The 24,110-nt window shown below is 36.2% G+C and overlaps 1 protein-coding gene across 1 annotated transcript; it reads right to left on the bottom strand.

The window, feature by feature from the left end:
• Positions 1 to 315: 315 nt before the first annotated feature.
• LOC111403399 (endoplasmic reticulum metallopeptidase 1) lies at positions 316 to 23,418 on the bottom strand. Its single transcript, XM_023031898.1, has 21 exons — positions 23,085 to 23,418; positions 22,667 to 22,752; positions 22,458 to 22,559; positions 21,406 to 21,512; positions 21,227 to 21,327; positions 20,717 to 20,804; positions 14,243 to 14,331; positions 12,881 to 13,020; positions 12,608 to 12,773; positions 12,346 to 12,481; positions 12,135 to 12,231; positions 11,505 to 11,634; positions 10,986 to 11,045; positions 10,723 to 10,841; positions 10,420 to 10,544; positions 3,738 to 3,962; positions 2,349 to 2,509; positions 1,688 to 1,851; positions 1,418 to 1,500; positions 1,247 to 1,332; positions 316 to 654 (listed from the first exon to the last, which is right to left on the bottom strand). Exons 1-21 carry the CDS (start codon positions 23,298 to 23,300, stop codon positions 511 to 513), a joined length of 2,625 nt encoding a protein of 874 aa, XP_022887666.1. The 5' UTR covers positions 23,301 to 23,418; the 3' UTR covers positions 316 to 510.
• Between the last annotated feature and the right edge of the window lie 692 nt (positions 23,419 to 24,110).

Raw genomic sequence — 24,110 nt, 5'->3', positions numbered from 1 at the left:
TAAAACAGAAGTTATGTTAATGATTAACGTACACCATTTTTCAAAGCTCAGTAGTTAAAACTTGACATTTTAAAATTCAAAGAGCAATCAAAAACATATATATAAGCTTAGTGATCATTGTAACAATTAACTCCAGAATCTCTCTCTCTTTTTAATTTATACATACTTTATCAATCGTGCGATGTTAAAACTTCAAGATCACAATCAAAACCATTCATCCAATAGCAGGGACTAGGAGAATCAACAAATTGCTGTCAACAATAGAAATCTAACAGCAAATACAAATACAAAAAGGAAAGGAAAAAACAAAAAAACAAAAAAAATCGATTTTGTAAAGTAGTTTGTTGTCATAATCTTATCCACTAAAGACAAGTTTGTACATGGGATCGAAGACGAGCATACATGATTAAAGAAATAACAAAATTTCGGTTCAGTTTGATGTACCATATATCATAAACATTCCAAATATCCCACAAAAGTGGACTTGGAATAAATATAAACGCTATCAAACTAGAAAGTATAGGTGGATATGAAACTTGTAAAAGTTGTGATGTCCATCCAATTTGGAAAAAGGCCCTTCAGCCTTTTCGTCGACTCGGTTAAATATAAGTCCATAACAGAAACATCAATCCTTAAAGCTTCAGAACTGCCAGCCTGCGTAATTTAAACAAACTAAATCAAACTCAGTTACTGCAAAGAATTTTACAGTAACTTTCTTGGTTAATCCTTTATAAGAAACATGATAATGACACCGAGTAAGCAATACTGTCCACAAAGAAAGGGAACTATAGCGCAAGCATGCAATTTTTATAGAAAAGAAGTACTAAATGAAGAATTATAGAAACATCTGACTAAATAGCCAAATTGAACTTCTGATGCAGCTAATATCATTTTTATATGTACTAAGTTCTGTCAAGAAACCGAGATTATTCACATTTCCTTATTAACTGGCATCGGTATATCCTTTGATAAATAGTAGTACAATGAAATGTTTTAAGACGTCTGTCCACAAAAAAATTGACATTTACTTGACCGACCATCCAAATTAATCCAACCGAACAAAGCCTACAACCAAGTTCAGTTTTCCAGTTTCTTCTGGGAATTCTTTTTATATAAATCAACTTCATGCTCGCTTGGCCTTACTGTTTTAGTGCACAGGATATATAATAGCCAAATGGGAAAAGGCATAGCAACGAGTCTAAGAAGGGGAAGCAGAAAAAAATTGAACGGCTGATCGAAAGTTAACCTCCAACCAAAATGTCCAGTTCTCATGGTGTGCACCGCTTAGTCTACATATGTATGATGGTGGGCCATTGCCAACCTTTTCGGGAGCTGTCAAAGATTCCAAGGGATTCAGTATACAGCAAAATAAAAAATTGAAGTAGGGCTTGGACAATATAAATAGAAGTCAGATCACCTGGAAGCATATTATTTGCAAATGACCAATTGGATAACGGACCAGTGATGTTAAGGACTGCAACCCACACCTCCTTCAAAGATCTGAGAGAACAGGAGATTCATTGCTCAGATGGCACAAGAAAAATAACGAGACAAGATACAAGCATCTTTGTGCTAAATTAAACCAAACAACATGGTAGTAAGAGGTATTACTTCAGCACTAGAAATTGAAAAAATTAGCAAGTTATCAGTATATATTCATTACTCTAGCATACTTTCACGATCTTACCCCAAGGAAAATTCCAAGTAGACTCGTCGGGATCCCCCAGTAGAAATAATCTGTGGCTGATAAGTTGATAACAGTGGGAAATTTTGGTACTGTTCCAAGATATCCTCGGTCTTTGCAGGAAACTTCAAGCTTCTAGAAAACAAGGATGATATCGGGAAGATTCCCTGCAAAAGAACAAGCATGAAGTTATGATTTTCTTTCCACAACAATCATGAATTTGGAAGTAATTTTATTGTAGATGTTAGGACATTTGACAGCTATCAGATCTGTAAAGAACTTCATTGCAGATGGCAGAGCTGTTAGATGCTGCTATTTCAGCTAAAAGGCGATAGCACATAGAGAGAGATGAGCAGGCTACAAAAACATAATGCTCAGCATATTTTTGCATGTACATTTGCATTTCAAACACATTTACCAGAGAGAACAAAGTTAGAAAAAGCAAGACACAAAGTCCTTGCATGCTAAGATTACAAAATCATCAAACACTACAATTGCTTTTAAAACTGTTGCCTTCATGAATTTGCATTCTAAGATGCAGAAAACGTCAATCAACTTCCAGAAAAAGGCAGGATTGATTATGTCTTCTTGACTCGTGACACATTTCTTCTGAAGACAATCAAATTTCATGGGGCACCCTAAACACGGAAGTTCAAAAAAGTACCATCCATCTCTCATGCTGAGACTGATTAACAGTGTCAAATTTTAATTCTGAATTGATATACAGTTCCTTTGCCACTTCCGGTGCATGTTTGAAAACAAACAGGAGAGAATTGGAATCAACTACTGAAAAATCATAACTAGCATCCAATATCTGATCCACATCTGTCAAATTGAGAACAAATTCTAATTAGAAGACCACCTAGTAATTAATACAAAAATGATAAGAATTATGAAAATAAAGTCAAGGATGAGCCACATACAAATAGAGAACATTTAGACTGTTGGGGCAATTAGCTGAGTGACAGGCTTCAGAGCATCTCAATTCTTCAATGGGAAACTATTCCCATATCCTATCATCCATTGCAGTCCATTCAATATTTCTGAAGCCCTTCATTGGCCAAAAAAATCTAAAGTGGAAAAAGGCTCAAGAGCTCATTGTACACAAGGAATATTGCCTCAAGAGGTTCCTAATCTTGCTACCAACTTATTATTATTATTTTTTTTTTTGGAATAAAAGAAGGTTTAAACCTGAATTGGCCTTGTGCAATTTGATGGTTCCTTTTAAAGTGAAAGAATTTTCCTATAATTGGTTAGCTATTGGGAAAAGAAGGTTGGCAAGCAATTTGGAAGATTGCCAGATTCTTCCGGCCAGATCATGCACATGTCCGGCAAATTGCATTGAGGAGATTTTATGTCAAATTTCATATACATGAATTATTAATTAACACACTCTTTTACACTTTCGTGTACGTGACAGCGGGTTTCATGAGAGGAAAAATTGTAAGCCTAGCATCCTAGTTTTTTCTTGTTTTCTTTTATGGGTTGTACATAAAGTAAAAAATGCCGGGAGTAGAGTATTATTTTTCATAAGATACTTGGTGGTTTGGGTGAGTAAAAAATCTAATATTATTGTGACATTTTCATATAGAGGAAATTTGTCTTCGAGTCCTTAAATTTTTCCGTTGTTTTTCTCCAACCTGTTCTTATTTTTTCTGGCTTCTTAATATTTATCTAAACAAGGATCTTGTAGAAAAATCAAGGAATTAGTCTCAATTCCCAAAGCATATTGCCCTCCATCAACTTATTGCAGTGATCTAAAATCTGACGACAGCAAGACCGACTTTATGTACATAGATCCGGACATTAAAAAAATAAAAATTTACAGATACTTTATGCACTGTATGCAACTGCAGAAAAAGCTAATGTTTCAAAAGGCTTTTGCAGATAATTTTGCAAGTTGCAATCCACAAAGATGCAAAATTTTAACCATAGAGATGACATGAAATGAAGATATATAAAATCCCAATTGCAATTATTTGGACACACAAACAGCCACAATCCAAAAGATGTATATATGAACTTCAGATTCAAAGTCTCGTATGATTAGTACCTGCAGTCTCAATGGTATGCTGGAGAATAACCCTCTTAGGTGCATCCGTGCTGTATGGAAAGAATTGTGATGACAAGGCCAAGGCAAGAACACTACCATGGACCAAAAATTGCACTATTGATGGTGTTGCTAACCACTTTCCAATAACAGGTAAAAGAGGTCCAACACACCACCCAGTTACAACTCCTATAATAGCCGCTACTATAACATCAGGAACAAAATATCCTGCAAACAAAAGCTGGAATGAGAACTGAAGCTTTTTACAAGTCTAACAGCTGAAGATCCTATTGTTCTCCATTCTGCAATGAGGTTTCCAACATGAACTCCTCAAACATGTATAAGATATTGAGAAGAATTGGCTGATTGGTCTCCTGTTCTGGGATTCCTTCCATTAAATAGAGATAATTACACACATGCTAGAGTCCTAAATATGGTAAACTATAATTACAATAATTTACAATCAAATGTATATGCAATTATGGTAGAATAATATTCGGGCGGAATCTTTTGTCAATCTCGTTGATATCTTCGTCAATCTCATTCATATCCCCCTCAAATTGATACTGGTTGATCAAGAAGTATCAATTTGCTAACAAGAAATTGATATCGGTGTCGGGTCATCGCCTTAGTAAACACAACAACGATCTGAACATCCATGGTGATATGTGGAAGGGAAATGCGAATCATCACAAGCTTCATGAATAGAGTGACAATCCACTTCAATGTGTTTAGTGCGCTCATGAAAAATAGGATTAGCGACAATTTGAATGGCACCAGTATTGTCAGCATGAAGTAGAGTAGGCTCAAGTTGAGGGCAACCAAGCTCCACTAAAAGACCCCGTAGCCAAATAATCTCAGAATAGGCAGAAGACATGGTACGATACTCAAATTCAGTGGAAGATTTAGACACACGATCATGTTTTTACTACTCCAGGAAATAAGTGCATTCCCAAGAAACATACACCAACCTGTAATCGAGCGATGAGTATCCACACATCCAGCCCAATCTCCATCACTATAGCCTACCAACCCAAGGGAAGAGTTGGCAGGAAAGAAGAGACCCCTATCAGGCGTATCCAGCAAGTAACGAATGATGCGACGAACCGCAACCAAGTGGAGCATGCATAAACTGATACATTTGTTGTACGGCAAAAGAAATGTCAGGTCGAGTAATAATGAGATACTTCAAACTACCTACTAACTGGCGATATAAGGAGGGATCGTGAAGAAGATTGCCTTCCACTTTGCGATATTTCACATTCACCTCTAAAAGAGTGTCAATCGAGTAACCATCCTGAAGTCTAGCCAAAGCAATCAACTCCTTCGTATACTTGTGCTGATGCATATAAGTACCTACTCGACTGGAAAGTACCTCAAGACCTAAGAAATACTGCAAGGGGCCAAATCCTTCATATGGAAAGAATCATTCAATTGGTTTTGGAGATAAAATATTAGTTCGGAGTCAATCCCGGTAATAACAATATCATCCAAATATATCAAAAGAAATATTGTACCCGTCTTGGCGTCTGAGATGAAGAGAGACGGATCATATTTACCCTAGATAAATGATAAACTCGAGAGTAGAGTGAGATTTATTAAACCAAGCACAAGGAGCCTGCTTTAACCCATAAAGTGAGTGGTTTAGCTTACACACATCTGAAGATAGTAATGAGAAGAGGCCCACAAGGGGTGTCATACATATTTTATCCTTAAGATCACCATGTAAGAAAGCATTCTTGACATCCATCTGCTGCAAAAACCATCCCCTTGAGGCAATTACAGCTAGGACAGTTCGAACCGTTGTCATTTTGACAACAGAAGCAAAGGTCTCCTCATAATCTACGTTATATTCTTAACGATTCCCAAAAGCCACCAATTGAGGTTCATATCGTTCTAGTGACCCATCAGAGCCGAGCTTGACGGAATAAAGTCATTTACACCCAATAAGTTTTATGCCATGAGGGCAAGAAACAATATACCATGTATGATTCTTCTAAAGAGCTTGAAGTTCCTCTTGCATAGCTTTCTCCCAACATGGTTGGGTAACAGCTTGAGAATAAGAAGAAGAACTGTGAAATGAAATAAGGTTGCTGAAAAATCATACCAATCAGGAGGGTGAGTAATACGGGTGGATTGCCGAAGAGTAGCATGGTCTGGGATAAGATCTAGAACTAGATGGGAATTAGGACGTGGATCCGGATCGGGACCGAGATCGGTAAATGGAATGGGGAGTGAAGCTGGAGATGTCGTCGCTAATATAAAACGCTCGATAGGATGAGAGCTATCCTCGAAGCTAATAAGCGGAACTAATTCAAAAGGTGACATATTGTTGGAAGTAACGTTGATTCACAAAGAAAATCACATAGTGACAGACAAAAACGATTAGCAACACCATCAAAACAAACAAAACCCTTATGAGCAATGCTGTAACCCATGAAAGCATACCGTACGGATTGAGCAATAAGCTTATGACATTCATGGGGAAGCAAATGAACGAAGCAAACACAACCAAAAGTATGTAATATGTCATAACCAGGATGTGTGCCATGAAAGCCAAAAAAAGGTGAGTCAAAATTCAAATGATGAGCAAGAAGTCCATTAATTAGATAGATAGCTGTGGTGAGGGCTTCCACCCAAAATTTAGGCAGATTCAAGGATTCCAAGAGCAAAACTCTGACAACATCCAAGAAGTGACGATTCTTTCTTTTCGCCACTCCATTTCGCTAAGTATATGGACAAGAGCGTTGAGAGAGAATACCCTTTTACTGTAAGAAGGTCTGGCACTGATGTGACATATTCACTACCGTTGTCAGACTCGTAACTCGAATACCGGAAGAAAATTGTGTCTCAATGCAAGCTACAAAAGTTTGAAGAACTTACTGACCTCACTTTTAGAGCGGAGAAAATATATCCAATCGTAATGACTGAAATCATCAATAATGTCACAAAATACTTATAATTGGCATGTGAAATGACAGGTGTCACGCCCCAAATATCACTATGAATAATCTCAAAAGCATTTATTAGACTGGCTCCCATGAATCGGAAATGGAAGAATCTTAACTTTTCCAAGTTTACAAGCATCACAATTAAAAGACAAATTGGAAAATTGAGATTTATCTTTATTCTTCATAGAATCACATTTCAACAAATGAGATAAAATTGATTGGGATGACCCAATTTATGCCAAATTTCATATTTAAGCCCAACATCAATATAAGGTAGAGAGATAGCAGTAGGAATAGTAAACTGTAACGGGAATAAACTTTAAGTCCCTTCACGATCACCTTCCCCGATCCCCGATCCTACACAAGACAACCAGCACAAGAGAAAATTATTATCATACCAACTGAAATAAAGTTAGTAGATAGACCCGGAGATACAAAAACATTGTCAAAAGATGACCCAACAATTTGAATATGTCGTGAACCAGTATAGCGTCGAATGTTATGCATTGAGATAGTCTGTCATATGATTTGATGTCCCTAAATTGACAAACCAAGGAGAAGAAACAACTTCGCCCTTACCTTGTAAGCCTCATGCAAAGAAGGCGGAAGCAATCATCTGCTAGACCATCTCTATGGTAAGAAAAGGTTCACTGGTACTAGCTCGGGAAACGACTCGAGCAGTACCTAGAATGGCAGCTTGAAAAGCATTGGCTTTCCTATTTGGAGGTCTAGTAGGACAGTCCCTAATGAAATAGCCGAATTCCTTACAATAATTGCAGATTTTCGAAGGGCAGTTACGAGCGATATGACCTTGGCCTTTACAGTAGAAACACTGAAGTTTACCCATTCCCCGTTCTTGAGCAGCATATGCAACGTTGACTACATTTGGTAAGGAAAAATCAACTCCAATATGAACCTGTGTAGCTAGCCGTTGTTCCTTACGCAAAAGTTTACCTAGACACCCATCCAATGAAGGAACCGGATCACGATTTAATAAGGCTGCTCGCACCACTTCGGGTCGTACTTTCATAAGAAACTCATTTAGCTTACTAACCTCCTTTAGTGCTAATAAGGTCGTTGCCGAGACCTTAGCATATATTATGCTTGAGTACTCGATAATATTGTTCAATAGTGAGATTACCTTCGTCTTTGGCAATCTCTAATTCCAACTAAAATTTCCTTGCGTTATTGTCCTGATAATAAATGCGTTTTAAGTACTCCCACATTTCCTTAACAGTAATGAAAGAGCACAAATTATTACCATGTGCGTGTCCATATATCCTAAAATCCAAGAAATAATACCAGCATCCTTTGTTTCCCATGTACTGAAATCCTTAGTATCCTCAGGCGCTTTAGAGGACCCGTCAATATGACCCCAAAACTCATTCACTTTTAAAAGCATTTTGAACTGGAACTCCCATGTGGAATAGTTCTTACGCGTGAACTTAACACAAAGGGTTTCAATCGACATAACTTTATAATGCAAATAAAACACCTGCAATAAAGATCTAATTGCCAACCTCACACATACCAATTCACAAGAAAATTAGCCCACCAGAAATTAGGCAACCCACACAATAGAAGAAAAATGAGCTAAGCCCAACTCTCACACAACACAACAGTCCAAACTGGCCCACTTACACCATAGCCCACAACAATCGGCAAACCAACAGAAATGGTAAAAAATGAAGAAGCCCACATGCCAGACAGAGAACACGCAATGGAAAGGAAGGTGAAGATTGACCCACTGAAGGAGAAGATGGAGACCTCAATGACCTCGAGGCATTCCCCAACCAATAGACCACCAAGAGTCGCGTTGAAGATGGCGACATGAGAACAATACCGACGAAAAAAAGAAAATGCTCGTTTCCACCATTGTGCTAAAGACGTTGAGACGACCCAACGAAGTCGTCAACAAGAATTGGTCGACCCAAAGCTCCAAATGCCAGAACCCACACGGAATACTGGAAGATCCAGAGCAGTACACCGAACTACGACCATGCCAAGGACAGACGGAAAACAGAAAAAAATTGAAGATTCAGTGATTAGTTCTATAGGTAAGCTCTGATACCATGAGAAGAATTGGCTAAATGATCTCTCGTTTTTAGATTCCTTCCATTAAATAGAGATAATTACACACATACTAGGGTCCCAAATATGATAAACTATAATTACAATAATTTACAATTAATTGTATATCCAATTATGGTAGAATAATATTCGGACAGAATCTTTTCTCAATCTTGTTGATATCTTCTTCAATCTCGTTGATAGATATTATTAAAAATCAATTTTATTATATTGCAAAGAAAATGTACCATTTTATGCAAATGAGTATGGCAATATAGAATGCAAATTTATAGTCCCAAAAAGAGAAGTCCTTTTCATTTGATGGAAATAAACATTTATAACTTCATCCTATAGATTTATCCCTTTTGTTGAAAGTTAGGTCCATTATTCACTATGGACAGCTAGCAAGGGTAGGGTCGTTAAAGGACAAGATGCCTATAAGATGGATACAATAGAAATGAAAATATTGTGTATACGAACCAAATAAGAAATGAGAACATACACCAACTAATAGAAGTAGCACCAATTGAGAATAAATGGCAGAAGAGAAACTTAAAGACATGTCTTGCTAGAATGAAAGAAACTATCATTAACAAAATTGATTTTGTCCCAGTAGAACAATGTCAGAAGAGGGAAAAGTAGAAAATGGTATGATGTGGTTGTACAGGATTTTATTTGATTGGTTCTTTATGCAGATGTAGAGATGTAAAGCGGAGTGGCAAAAAAGGACTTATGTAGCCAACCAAAAATCAATTAGGGTTAAATATTGATTTTCTTACTGCTGCAAACTTTGTTGTCATAACAAGGAAATTACATAAGCCAATGAACATAGAAAAGTTCCACACAGGATCATTAGCTCTAGAAGAAAATGAAAATCCATTTTATTGAAATTTTAGCCAAAAAAATTTTCTATATGCAGACTTTCTTGCTAATTGCACCAAAATCCAATAATAATAAAACAAAACTCAATGATTCAATATGAAAAGAAATGGCTCCAAGTTCATGTCTCGACAAAATTAAGCCTCCTTTTGGTGGAGATTAAAATAAGATTTTTAGTAGAATTTGATAAAAGTTAATAAAATATGTGGTTGAAAAGTTGTGAATCTCATGGAATGTATGGTTAAAATTAATTGTTAATTTTGACTTACATTAAAATCTGAATTTTAATTTCTACCAAACAGGAGCTAAATAATAAAGTAGAGTAATTTCACCAAATTCTTCTAGTCTTGAGCACTGTGAAGAAAGAGCGTGAAGAATAAAGGTGAAATCAACTATACAAACTTCAAGTACTTTACACGAAAATATTGAGACAGAAGAAGCTGTTAAGAATCTATCTATTGCACTTCCACATCAGTTTTGCAAGATACTTCAAACAACCAAGTGAACCCCCGTTCCTTTCTTTGTTATTGATTTAAAATGGTAGTAACATGGTAAAGAGATAGAGCCCAGAGAGTAGCTCAATTTTTTAGTTCACTTTTCATTTTTCAAATAAGTATTGCAGGAACAAAAAGTCAAGGGATCACACTTGAGAAGAGACATGAAAATCATCCCTCAATGATATAATCAGCCTGCTAGAGAACCAGACAAGTGCAAGAATTTTATGGACCTCTCCACAAGTTATAGATAGGTTTCATCTTTCACTAAGAAAGGATCAGGCTACTAACCATAGGGAGGCGGATGTGAGCCTGTCATGCCCATTTTCTCAATCAAGAATACAGCAAGAAATCCACCGAAGTATACAGAATACATTATGCAAGGTATTAAGGGGACAACATAACACGTCGTTGACCTGACAAAAACAACTTGATCAACCCACAATGCCAGAAACAAATTATTGAATCCCAAGATTGAGTTCAAGTCAGTCAAATTTACCATGAATCTAAGCAAGATCTACTTGCAACATATTTTTGCACAGTAATTAAAAAAAAAAAAACTTGAAAAGGAATTAACAGTCTCAAATCTGCTACCTGAGTGATTGGTGACCAAATGACTTGACTGATAAACGGAAGATCATCCATGCAGGAAAAATAAAAACTAATATAAGGAACGTTGCAAACCCTCCACCCAATCCAGCTACAAGGTACGCCTGATTTCAGAAAGTTCCTTTTAGCTCTTTCAGTCTTAAAAACTAAATATTTATTTAAGAGAAAATGAAAGAATATAACCGTTAATCAACAAACTGAAAATTCATAATAAGTTGCAGCGAGTTAAGACGAATATTATAGCTCACCAAAGTAAAGAGGGAGTAAAACCCAAATGCTCCCCAAAACCTTGCTTCATCAACCAATTCCTGTAAAATATATGGTCGAATAAAATTTGCTACTTTAGTAGAGAGGAATCCAGGTAAAACAATAAATCTCAATTTCTCACAAAATCAAAGTACATAAATGTATTTCCAACAGCTGACATTTTTTATGGCACAGATCCATTAATATCTAAGCTTCTTTTTCAATTTCATTTCCCATTGAAGAGTATTCAGCCAAAAGATAGGCATACCCAGTTAAACAAAACAACAAATCCACCCCCATATGGTTTTGCAAAATACATAGCAACATGTTATAACTAGAAGTAGTTCCATAGTTGAAAATGATAAAATGTTTTTGAATTGCGTTAATTTTCTTTTTGTGCAGATTGAAAAGTAAATGCATCAAAGGAAGAGGAGGAAAGGAAGTATCTCCAAACAATAGACCAACATGCAGGAGATCGGAATGAGTATCACAATCAAATAAAAGTGAATGAAAATGCATACCTCCTTTGATGATGCTAGGGCAGAAACATCTTGAGAGAGAGGGAAACATCTCCAACAAATTCTTGGAAATATCAGACCAATAAGTGAGCAGGGTACAAACATCATAAAAGCCAAGCATGGATTAGCAAACCTTCATTAAGGGAAATAATTGACATCAGTTGTCTATTGCTGAAGCAAAAAGAAAATATAACAGCAATCAATCGCAGCCACGTAGAGTACATAGTTCAGGGTGATGCAAAAATGTATTTTCTAAGTATACAATGAGCAATTTTACATCTAACTTCCACCCGTTTCTCCTTATCAGGGTTGCAGGAAAAAAAAAGCCCAAGCTCAGTGCTGTAAATCATGCAAACAGAAAGGCAACAAAGACACGAACATACAATGTTAATGATTGTATTTACTCATATATTCATATACATAACAATCATAGAGCTGCCTAAAGATGCATTCATGCAGAAAAGATTAGAAGCATGCACCGACTTGGACTATCATTTCCACAACTAAAGGAACATAAAACTCCTAAAAGCAACATTACTTTTAACCTAAAAAAAAATTAAAGGAGTAGGTTACAGACATTTAGCAGCTTAGAACACTGGGGAAAAGCAAAGTTGAGGTCAACTAAACCCGTACCAGTGCATTGAGTGTCCACAGAATAGCAATCTCAAAATAGCAAAGGTCACTGGAAAAACAACTGCGAGTATAATCCCACTAGCATGGTATAACATTCCTGCGGAGCAGCAAGGTAACCATTTTGCAGAATGTATAGAACAAGAGCTTACTCAAGGCCACTATTACAAATGGTGTAAATATGTACTTTCAAATGTCAGCAGCACACCATTACCTTTGAGAAAGTCACAGTAGGTATTAAATAAACAGATTAAACCACAACTTGGCAAGCGCAGAAGAAGTGGCATAAGAAGGAAGATAGCAACCGGAATACTGTGAAACAGAATAGCTTGCTTTCTTGAGTAGAACACCTGAAAATATTTTGATGTCCAAAGCAGGATGTTTAGAATGTGTCTAGTACTGCCCTTACTAAAGAGTTCGTATTTAATTACAGAAATATTGACCAATTGAAGGCAAAAATAGAATATTGGGGCTACCAAGAACCGTGAGTAGTAATCAAAGAAAATTGCTTGTTGATTGTCAGATTCGTTGGCAGAAGCTCTAAAGATTGCTCGCTCTTGGGCATTTAGTAGCTTAGAAGAATTAGTAAAAGCTTTCATTAGACTGAATAAATTGTCTCCACGTGCCTGCATGCTTCCTGGTCTACTCAACAGATACACATGCAATTTAGAGGAAAGGCAAAAGTAAAATGCGCAATCTTAAAATCTCAATCAAGTGAAGTGTACCAAAGTAGAAGTTGTAATGCATACAATAGTCTTTCCACAGTATCGAAGGAGGTGTGGTAAAAATAACCCCCAAGGAGGAAGATAATATCCAATCCAGGAATATCGCCATAATCTTTGGAAAACATTCTGTAATCTGTATCGCCAGGAATAGCACCAAAAAAATCCTGCAGATGTATTAGAAATGTGATTGTTTACATTGGTTGGAGAGAACTGCAATATAGCAAAAGCCAAAAGGAAGAAATGAAATAATATATACATTACTGGTTTGAGGTACAACTAGAATTGTAAGTATCAGGATCACAATGCAAGTGTAAATTCTATGGTATGTGACATGACCATGCTAGCAGGATAGATTTGAAGGCACTATGATAAAACAACCATAGGAACTTCACGAAATGTTGAGCACTCATTGGGAGAAAGGATTAGTGTTAGATAGACTATTAATCCATTACAGCAAGAAACCATCGAGTTATGATGCCAGTAAATCGAAGAAAAAGTTACTATCTCATTCTTCGCTGCTGAGATCAATTCAGAGAGCCATTGATGCTGGTGAATTATCTCGACCAGAGCAGAGATGGACAAGATGTTGAATCAGAAATTGTTCCACTGCCCGCTAGATCGATTTCTCTTCCTCACAAAGAAAGTGGTTCGCCGCAGGTGAAGAAAGTGTTTACTCGTGCCAATACTTTCCAGCCCGATAACCAGGCACGACATGTGCACCCAAAATTGCCTGATTACAATGATTTGGCAGCTAGGATTGCTGCCCTTAGAGGGCAATAAATTCCAGGAGCTAGTTTTGCTGGATAAACAGTTCAGGCTTCTTCATGTGTGGTCATGTTGTGCATCTTCTAGATTTGGTGAAACAGAAGGGGGAATGTTATACAGTTGCCAGTTTATCAATAGAGATGATTCCCTGTATTGATCTGCTGGCAAATTACTGCTATTAATACTCCTTATACATGTATATCAGGTCTTAAGATGGGCTGGAAATTCCAAGCTCTGGTTAGAGCATAGATTTGCATGATCCTTGAAAGTTCAGAAAACTAAGGATGCATTAGAACTGCACATTTCTGGAGCTGGTGTTTGCTTTAACTGATTGACAATGATACATGTTTGCTTGTACTTCATATGGTTTAAGGTTGTAAAATTGTAACCATGGATTATGCTATTCAATGTTGAACCTGGACCAATATTACCATTTGGCTGTCCACGTCCTTTGTGTTTTAAGTGTAATCAATTTTTTTTTTTGATGGGTAATCAATTTTTTGCAGAATTTTAGAAGAAAAAAATTACAATGACAAACAATTCGGTTTATTTTGACTGAGCATAATGAAAACCAGTAGAAAGAATTGAATGTTCTAAAGATGCACAGAAAAGAGGATAAACCTGAGCTGCACTATTTGCCATAGGATACATCGCCGATTGAGCATAAACAGATGAAGGCCAAGATCCTGGTCCAGATTGGCACACTAAATCTGTTGATAGAAAAAAGCTCAGCTCCAGAATAAGTTCAATAGCCATGGAAATGGAAAATATCTTCAAAAGGGAAATTACTAGTAAGATATGTTTTTACTTCAGGACTAATCAAGGTTCTTGAGGCAGTATTTATTGTTTGTGATACCAACATAAGATCAAGTTTAGAATTAAACAGCCCCCTTCAAGGACATTACACAAGTACTTACGGTTACTGTTATTGGCACATGATTATCTGATGTGGAGGCATCACAAGCATATAAAACATAATCAGCTAATATGACAACTAATAGTCTGCTATTAGATAATGTGCATATTCCTAACATGTCTACTATTTGACAAAGTGCATTATCCCAACACTTCTGCCATTGAGCAAATGGGCATATTTCAAACATGTCTGCAATCAAACCATGGGCAGATGTGTCGTGAGACTAATACATCACGATAAACTCTCGAACAACATAGTCTGACACAAAGATTGGAATCAGTTTTCATCAGCTAAGCCAAAAGCTGTAAGCCAGCATAGCTCGTGATGTAAATGAAAACAATATTAAGTCACCAACATTATCATAACAATCAGAGTATAAAAAAAAATGGAATTTTTTATTTTCACATAAGTAATTTGAATCCATGTTGCATAACTGGCAGGAGGAAAACCACATATAAGATCGAAATGACAACTCATTCCAGGTACTTTAGGTTTAGGCATGTCTATATTCTGTGTAAACAAGCTTGGAAGTTGTTATTATAATCTACTACAGGGCTTTCCCTTTTGAAGTTTAAGCAACACCATAATAATTCCCAATGAGCCTGGGCAAGATATAGTTTCGCTTCATCAATATTCAACTAGAAATTAGAAATGACTCGATGTCTGATATTTCATTGGTAACCACATTATTTATTATTAATTTACGATAATTTGTGTTACTTTGGTTTGAATTGTCCCTTCAATTGAGGGAAAACATCACTTATAAAGATAAGAATTACAACAATAATGGTAAGTTTTCTAACTATGGTAAGAATCAATTAGCCTATTTACCGAATATAAATTACAATAGTATCCCATAATACATGCTGCTATATATGGCTAACATCCCCCTCAAATTGATGTTGATCGATCAAAAAGCATCAATTTGTCAATCATGAACTAATGACGGCAACGAGATAGAGCTTTGGTAAAAATTTCAGTAGTTTGATGTTCGGTGGAGATATGAGGAAGTGTAATCACATGTTGATCAAGGGCTTCACGGATAGAATGACAATCTACTTCAATATACTTGGTGCGTTAATGAAATACAGGATTGGCATCAATCTGAATAGTGCTGGTGTTATCAACATAAAGCGGAGTAGATGCAAGTTGAGCGATACCAAGTTCGCCTAACAAATTCCGAAGCCACACAATTCTTGAGCAAGCAGACGACATAGCTCGATTTAGTAGAGCACTTCGAGACATGATTCTACTTCTTATTCTTCCAAGATATAAGTGCATCACCAAGAAACATGCACCAACCAATAATTGAACGTCGAGCGTCCACACAACCAACTCAATCAGCATCACTGTAACCCTTTAACTGTAAGGAATTCCCAGTAGGGAAAATCAACCCTTGACCAGATGTGCCCTTGAGGTAACGAAGAATTCTTCGTACAACTGCCAAACGAGGTTATTGAAGAGCCTGCATAAATTGACCGACTTGTTGTACAACAAAAGAAATATTAAGTCGAGTAATTGTCAAATAGTTCAAGCTTCCTACAAGCTGTCGATATAAGGATGGATCGGGTAAAAGTTTGCCTTCATCTTGGCTAAGCTTGACATTGACTTCCAGAGGTGTAAGCACGGAATTCCCGATTGAAGGCCAGCTGAGATGAGAATATCTTGGGTAAAATTGTGTTGGTGTAGAAGCAGACCATTAGGATAGGAATACACCTGAAGACCAAGAAAATACTGTAGAGAACCAAGATCTTTCATATGAAAAGTGGTGTTAAGATGCTGCTGAAGTTGCACAATCGACTGAGTGTCAGACCTTGTGATCAAAATGTCATCCAAATATACTAAAAGCACAAGGCCAGAGGTAGTGCTTTTAAGAAACAGGGAGGAATCAAACTGACTCTGAGCGAAATGAAAATCAAGCAAAGTGGTACGGAATTTTTCAAACCAAGCACGTGGTGCCTGTTTCAATCCATATAAAGAGCGCCTCAACCGACAAACCTCAGTAGAAGAGTGAGAGAACATACCAGGAGGAGGACTCATATATATTTCCTCCTTCAAATCACCATGTAAAAATGCATTTTTCACATCCATCTACGGAGAGACCATCCTCTAGAAGCAACTATAGCCATAATAGTCCTCACAGTAGTCATCTTTGCAACAAGTGCAAAGGTCTCCTCATAATCAAGACCATAATCCTGATAGTTCCCAAGAGCTACCAATTGGGTTTTATATCTCTCTATAGTACCATCAGGCCGAAGTTTAATCGTATATACCCATTTGCATCCAAGAAGTTATACCCCATCAAGACATGAAACGATATCCCAAGTATGATTATCTAGAAGTGCGTAAAGCTCTTCCTACATAGCTTTCTGCCAACAAGCATGAATAGAAGCCTGAGAGTAAGATTTGGACACAAAAGTAGTATCAAGGGTAGCCTGATTAGCAATATACGGAAACCAATGCTTATCTGGAGGGCGTGAGATTTGAGAAGATCGTCGAGGTACAGTGATGATGGGATCAGGCATCGGTTCAATGATCTGATAAACAAATCCTGGCTTAAAGTGCTCAACATTACAAGACATATCATCAAACTTAGGAAACTTAATAGTGACAGAATCATGAACAACACGAAACTGGAAAAAATATCGGATGTCAAAGAAAACCACATTTCGAGAGATACGAATTTTGTTAGCATCCGCATCATAACACACAAACCCTTTGTGTGCATTATTGTACCCGAGGAATGCACATCGATTACCCTGAGTAGTAAGTTTGTGACGTTCAGTAGAAGGTAAGTGGACGAAACCGACACAACCAAATATATGAAGTGAATCATACTCAGGCGCAACATTAAACAATCGAGAATACAGAGAGTCAAATTGTAATGTTGGAGAGGGAAGACGATTAATCAAATAAGCAGCTGTCAATAAAGCCTCGACCCAAAATCTAGAAGGCACTGAAGATTCAATTAATAAATTACAAACAACATCCAAAAGATGACATTTTTTATGCTCAGCAACCCCGTTCTGCTGGGGAGTGCAAGGAAAAGATCATTGGGAGAGAATCCCTTTTGTTTTTAGATATTCCCGAAAATTGTTGGACATATATTCCCTTCTCGAGTCAGAATGAAGTATCTTAATACTAGTAGAAAATTGGGTATCAACAAAAGCAACAAAGTTCTGAAAGATGGAGAACACGTTCATTTTAGATCGAAGGAAATAGACCCAAGTAAAACGACTATAATCATCAATAAATGTTACGAAATACTTATACTGAGCATGCGAAAGTACAGGACTAACACTCCATAAGTCGGTATGAATAATCTCAAAACATGTGGAAGCCCAACTACCATGTGAAGGAAAAGGTAAGGATATGCTTTTACCAAGTTTACAAGAATTTCAATCAGGAGACACATGAGAAAATGAATTTTTATTGCCCAAATAACCATTCTTTAAGAGATGAGTCAAAACATTAGAATTGAGATATCCCAATTTCTTATGCCAAACATTACTATCATTAGCAATAGCAATACAAGCAAATGAATCAAAAATGGAAAACTGAAGAAGAAATAAACATCACACTTTAAGCCCCTTCGCGATCACTTTTCCCGTCACTTGATCCTGCACACAACCACCACTCCGATTAAAATGAATTTCACAATTATCATCTACCAATTGTCCAACAGAAATTAAATTTGTAGATAATTTTGGTGACACAAATATATTTGTGAAAAAAGATCCCAAATTTCCAATTGCTGTAATAGGAAGATTACTCCCATCGGTAATTTGAATCTGTTGATCACCTTTATACTTACGAATATCATGTAGAGCCTCTATACTACCTATCATATGATTTGAGGCTGCAGAATCGACCAACTAAGGAGAACCAAGTTGATTTTTCTTACCTTGAAGACCAAGAGCGTAAAAAGCGGAAACAATCATCTGTTGGACCATTTCAGGTGTAAGAGTAGATGAAGCAGCAATTGGAGTGGAAGCAGAGGAGACAATAGCTGAATTGGACTGAATAGCGGTGTGAAAGATTAGGCCTTTTCTATTCCGAGGTCGTATGCGACAATCTTTAATAATATGACCATTATTTTTGCAGTAATTACAGAATTTCTTACTGCAGTTCTTCGCAATATGCCCAAACTCCTTGCAACTCTAGCACTGTATCTGGATCTTCATTTTTCCTTTTCCTTGAACAGCATATGCCACATTAACCATCTCAGTAGTCACTGATTCTTCGGTTATGCCAAGTTGAGTGGCAAGACGTTCTTCGCATAATAATTCTCCCAAGCATACATCCAAAGAAGGAACAGGAGTACGGTTCACTAAGCCAGCCCTTGCAGTCTCAAATTCTGGTCTCAACTTCATCAAAAATTGATCTCTTTAACTTTCAGCATAGATAACTTGAAGTGCAGCTAAAGCTTCCTTGGGAACCTTGGAATAAACTATTCCAGAATATTCACTCCATAGATTAAGGAATCGAGCATAGAATCGGTCAATAGAAAGATTACCCTATTTATAATTAGCAATTTCTAACTCCAATTGGAACTTTCGAGCAAAGTTGTCTTGATAGTAAATACGCCTGAGATAATCCCATATTTCTTTTGCAGTAGGGAAAGAACGAAGATTGTTGACCATATATCGTTCAATAGAACTCGATAGCCAAGAAGCAATCTTGGCATCCTTATTTTCCCATGAACTAAGGTTTTTGATATCAGTCACAGCCTTAGAGGACCCATCTAAATAACCCCATAATTCTTTCCCTTTCACAAACATATTGAACTGAAATTCCCAACTCAAGCAATTTTTTCCATTGAAACGAATTATTGAATTTTCTCCAGGCATGATGAAATGCAAAGATCGGATTCCAATAAATTATCAAGTCCAGCTAAATTAGTTGAGCTCAAAATCGAAAGTTACCTCACTCCACAATTAAATCCAAACCTGTCCCAAAGTCCAATATGAAATTAACCAAACAATAAATAAATAATGCAGCCCAACAAAGCCCAACAAGTAAAGTCCAAACAAAATCATATATCCCAGTAAGAGAAATTCAAACCAAAGCCCAACAATGAAATCTTCAGGCTAATAATGGGAATCCAAGCCAAGCTATATACCTACCCAGAATTTATTTCTCTTGTTGATCAACACTTCGATTGTCGTTCACCCAAAAAAATTCACAAACGGATATGTCGATCCACCACCAAAAAGAGAGCCGACTGGGAGGCCCTCCACTAGATAACTCTAAGAGCAGCGACTTCCAACCGAGAAAACCGCACCAAAAAAAAACAGCGTGCCCACGCTTGCCACACCGAAAACGTGGCCAGAAAAATCACCCACAAACAATTCCACAACTCAAAAGACATCGGCTACCAATTACCAACCACCGACTGCCCTTTACTCTCCACAAATTGCTGACAGAACCTCGACTGTCCAAAGCGAGGTATTTTCTTTAAGAAGGCAAAACCGAGATGATATTTTGAAAAATCTAAGAGGACTCTGATACCATGTTAAATTGGTCCGAATTGTCCCTCCAATTGAGGAAATAGATCACTTATAAAGATAAGAATTACAGCAATTATGGTAAGTTTTCTAACTATGGTAAGAACTAATTAGCCTATTTACGAAATATAAATTACAATAGTATCCCATAGTACATGCTGCTATATATGGCTAACAATTTGTTGACCACCTTAATCAGAAATTTGCATCAGTGTCATATGAAGTAACTTAAAAAATTAAAAAAAATCTACTTCACCCTCTCAAGTCTCAAGCTACCCCCACCACACCCAAAAAAAAAAAAAAAAAAAAAGGACAAAGCTAAATATAAATTAAGACGACAGAGAATAAAAATGGGGGAAAATTTTCAACATAAATAGAACTGAAAAGCATATGAACATAGTGAAATAGCTGTGATCTTTAAAACATAGTGTATCCTCACCACAAATTATTTGGTAATCCTATTCTTTTTGCAAGTAGATCTGCTGGCAAACTTAAGAAAATGCCTATTATTGTTGAACCACTTGATCTATCTTATGTTGTTAAAGAGGCCAAGTGTATATGATTTAAATTTTGTCATCAACAGTTATGAATTAATTGTACTTCCAAATAGCAGGACCACAACACAATGACAGATCTAACATAATTATGAAATGATGAGTACCTGAAACCTACCAAAACCTCCTGTCCCAGAAGCTTCAATATCAACAAAAGCTCCAACCGTGTCACGCCATTTATGTGTTGTCATAAAGCCATGTGAACCCTGAAATTTCAAAAGCATGTTGCTAGTGAATAACTTGTGTGTTTATAACTCATTCACTAAAATTTTCTAGTCAAACTCATACTAATTTATCTTTATACAGAGATTCCACGAGTTACTTTTCCCTATAAAGTAGAAATCACTTAACAAATTGATGTTTCCTATATGTAACACATACCTAATCCCAGAAACCAATAAAGCTTCTTGTTGTAAACAAATAAACAACATTGGAGAATTAGTAAGAATACTCAATTCAGATGCAAATAAAACTAATTTTGCTAATAAAAGCTTTAAATATTGCAAATTAAGGCAAAAGTGTTATTCAGACCCACTATTTTGCAGAATGACACTCAAATAAACAAGCAAATTAAGGCCTAAATAACACAAAAATGTGCAAGGGACCCAACTAATCATGAAATTCTCACCAGCAAAAATAGTTCCTCTGCTCCATTAAATAAGAATATTACTGGCTTAGGAGGAACCCAGTCAGAATCAACCGTAAGCCTCGCCAATTCTAGCAATGATGCTGCAGAAGGAGTAGCAATAAAATCAAGCTCAAAATTATAAGCAATCACATCTTGAAACATTAGCATATACAACCCACCAACACATGAGCCACAGTCACCAGCTCCTGGAGAGCCAGGTGGGGTGTCAAAATGACCATTCAACAAAACAGATGCATCGGCGTCTTGAGAATCTACTGATGAAATCCTGTAAGTAAATTGAAGTTAATCAACTGTAATTCGCCAAACAATTTTTTTCAGAGTTCTATCAAGCATCCAACATATTACAAGATGTTGCATGCGTGCCAGATAACAAATTTTCATTTTTTACACAATGTAAATGAACTAACAGCTCTCGAACAGAGTTTTTATCATTGGTCACAGACTTGATTAAATTTGGCTTCTAATTCTGTTGGTCATTTTAGCATTTTTAATATGGAAAGCATTGAAATATGCTACAAGGTGCAAACTTTAGGCACCAACTCAATTTAATTCATATTTATTTAGTATGAGGTTCCATCTTAAAATGTCAACCATATTAGGAAGAATAACTCGTGCTATTATATGTTGTTTATTTTATTAGTATTTTTAATTGACATAGAATTTATCATTAACAAGCTCCGCAAGATGGTGTCTAAATTGAGAACACAAATTTTGGAATCAGAGCGCTCATTTGAGCTTGAAGCGGATCAAATGGCTCATTATAGTTGGTTGGACTCTAGTACCATATTAATCATTTCATATTTCATCTAAAACTTTAATCAGATAGAGAGGAGTCACATTTATGTATTTAAACTGCATCTTCAACAGTAGTCAATCTTTTACAAGGACTTGAAAGAGAGAGAGGGTGACAAAACAAAAGAAAAATCAATGAACTTTACAACTCCATTAATTATCAAAATAACACACAATGAAGAAGAAAGTGTGAAGTTCCGTAAAGAAAAAAAACATGTTTAAATCAGCAGAAAGTTCATTTTTTTTCTTTTCCTTTTTTGTTTTTTTTTTTTTTTTTTTTTTTTTTTTGGGTTGGGGGGGGGGGGGGGGGGGGGACATTTGTTGATAAAAATGTTTTTAATTTAATGAACCGGTGTGTGGCCTTGAAATTGGGAAATAAAGAATTTAATAGAAAGAAGAAATAAATTGTGCAGAGTACCTCATAAGAATATTTGTGTGATTTCTATAAGCTAGAGATATACTGTGTCCTAAAAAGATCATATTGAATGAGCCAGTAACAGTGGTTTCTTCAATCTCTATCCTGCAAATACAGATTCCAAGAACCAGAGTTACTTGATCACAATCTTATATAGGTGTTCATCCATACATGAGGAACAGTAAATTTCAAATTTGCGAATGGAAACCAACCTAAGATTCGATCCAGCTCGCTCTTTTGTCACATCCAACTGTGCTTTAATATATTCCGCAGCTTTTCTTAAACCCGGACTCCCCTCCTACACGCGATTCCATAAAAAAAATAATAATAAATAAATAAAGAAGATGATTCATTTAATTAAGTCTTTCCACTTCTTAGAAATCAACAATCAAACAAGAAACTAACAAATTCATATATAGGACTAGTTCCCTAGCTTATGATTAGATTCTTCTAAAAACTAGGGGAAAAAAGTCAACGGAAAAAATAGCAGCATTGAATTCACTCACTAATATTCTCCTATCCACATACCAGAGATTGAACTGTCTTGATAAGATTGCAAAACTGATTAAAAAAAAAAATTCACATGCATAGAGTTACAAAGAAATTGTTATGTATCAGACTGGTGTTGACCTGACGACCACCGATGTCTTCCGACAAGACGCGGACGTGTTCAATGGCTCTGGCTTCGGAGAAACGATCAAGTGGTGCGTCGATACCGAGAGGCTTAATGAACTCCATGTAAATTGCGGAGTGTACAATATAGGAAATGAGTCCGTACATGATCGCAAGAGCAAACAGCACTTTGAAACCTGTAATATCGCCTGAGGTAAGCTTGAAAAAAGCCATTTTTGCAATTGAATTCTCGAAGAGCAGAGAAGAATTGTATGATTTTGACTGTAAAGGATGAATCAGGTGTCAGGTTCTCGTTTACAGGGCGTTTATGGCACGTGATTTGTTCATAAAATTCGGAATCTGAAAATGTTTGTCCGGGCTTTTGGGTCAATTGTTTCCTAAGTTGTTACCTGGGTCGGGTCCATTGTTATAGAAGATTAAGAGTGTGTTTGATTGACATGAAAATATTACCTAGAAAAGAAAATATTTTTCATCTTTTATGAAAAATAAAAATCACCTTTACCAAAGGAAAATATTTTCCTTAAAAACAAGGAAAATTAAGCATATTTTCAAAAGTTGGAAAATGTTTTCCATGGAAAAAAATAGCAATCAAACACTTCAAGTGAAAATTTGGATGAAAAACTAATATTTTTCATGAAAAATAAATGTAATCAAACATACCATAAAATATTAAATCCTGACCCTTCTGGGTCGGGTCCATTGTTCTAGAACATTAAAATATTAAATCCTGACCCTCATTCTTTTGGAAAAATATATTTTTTGACAGCATTTCAATCATATATTTTTTAATTAAATAATATTACACATATATTCAAAAAATTTCCTTATTTCTTAACCATACATTTTCCATAATACAATATTCAAAAATTCATACTTTCAAAAAAAATGGGGCTCAAACAAGAGCAAAATGGATAAAATTTATAACTAAACCCCCTTTTTTCGATTCTTTTTCCATTAAAATAAAAAATATAATCACTATCCATTACATCATACCATCTAATTTGAATTTCTATCTCTTGTGTA

This window comes from Olea europaea, chromosome 11 (genome assembly GCF_002742605.1).
Source record: "Olea europaea var. sylvestris chromosome 11, O_europaea_v1, whole genome shotgun sequence".
Lineage (NCBI taxonomy): Eukaryota > Viridiplantae > Streptophyta > Magnoliopsida > Lamiales > Oleaceae > Olea > Olea europaea.
The sequence above is the reverse complement of the archived record's forward strand: the minus strand, read 5'-3'. Positions and strand labels throughout refer to the sequence as shown.

Excerpts from the sequence above, each read along its gene's own strand:
- LOC111403399 (XM_023031898.1), bottom strand. The coding sequence starts at position 23,300 with ATGGCTTTTTTCAAGCTTACCTCAGGCGATATTACAGGTTTCAAAGTG. Across the intron at positions 12,774-12,880 it reads GATACTGTGGAAAGACTATT|ACCAGGAAGCATGCAGGCAC; the intron begins GTATGCATTACA and ends TCTGTTGAGTAG. Across the intron at positions 1,852-2,348 it reads CTCAGCATGAGAGATGGATG|GGAATCTTCCCGATATCATC; the intron begins GTACTTTTTTGA and ends GTTCTTTTGCAG.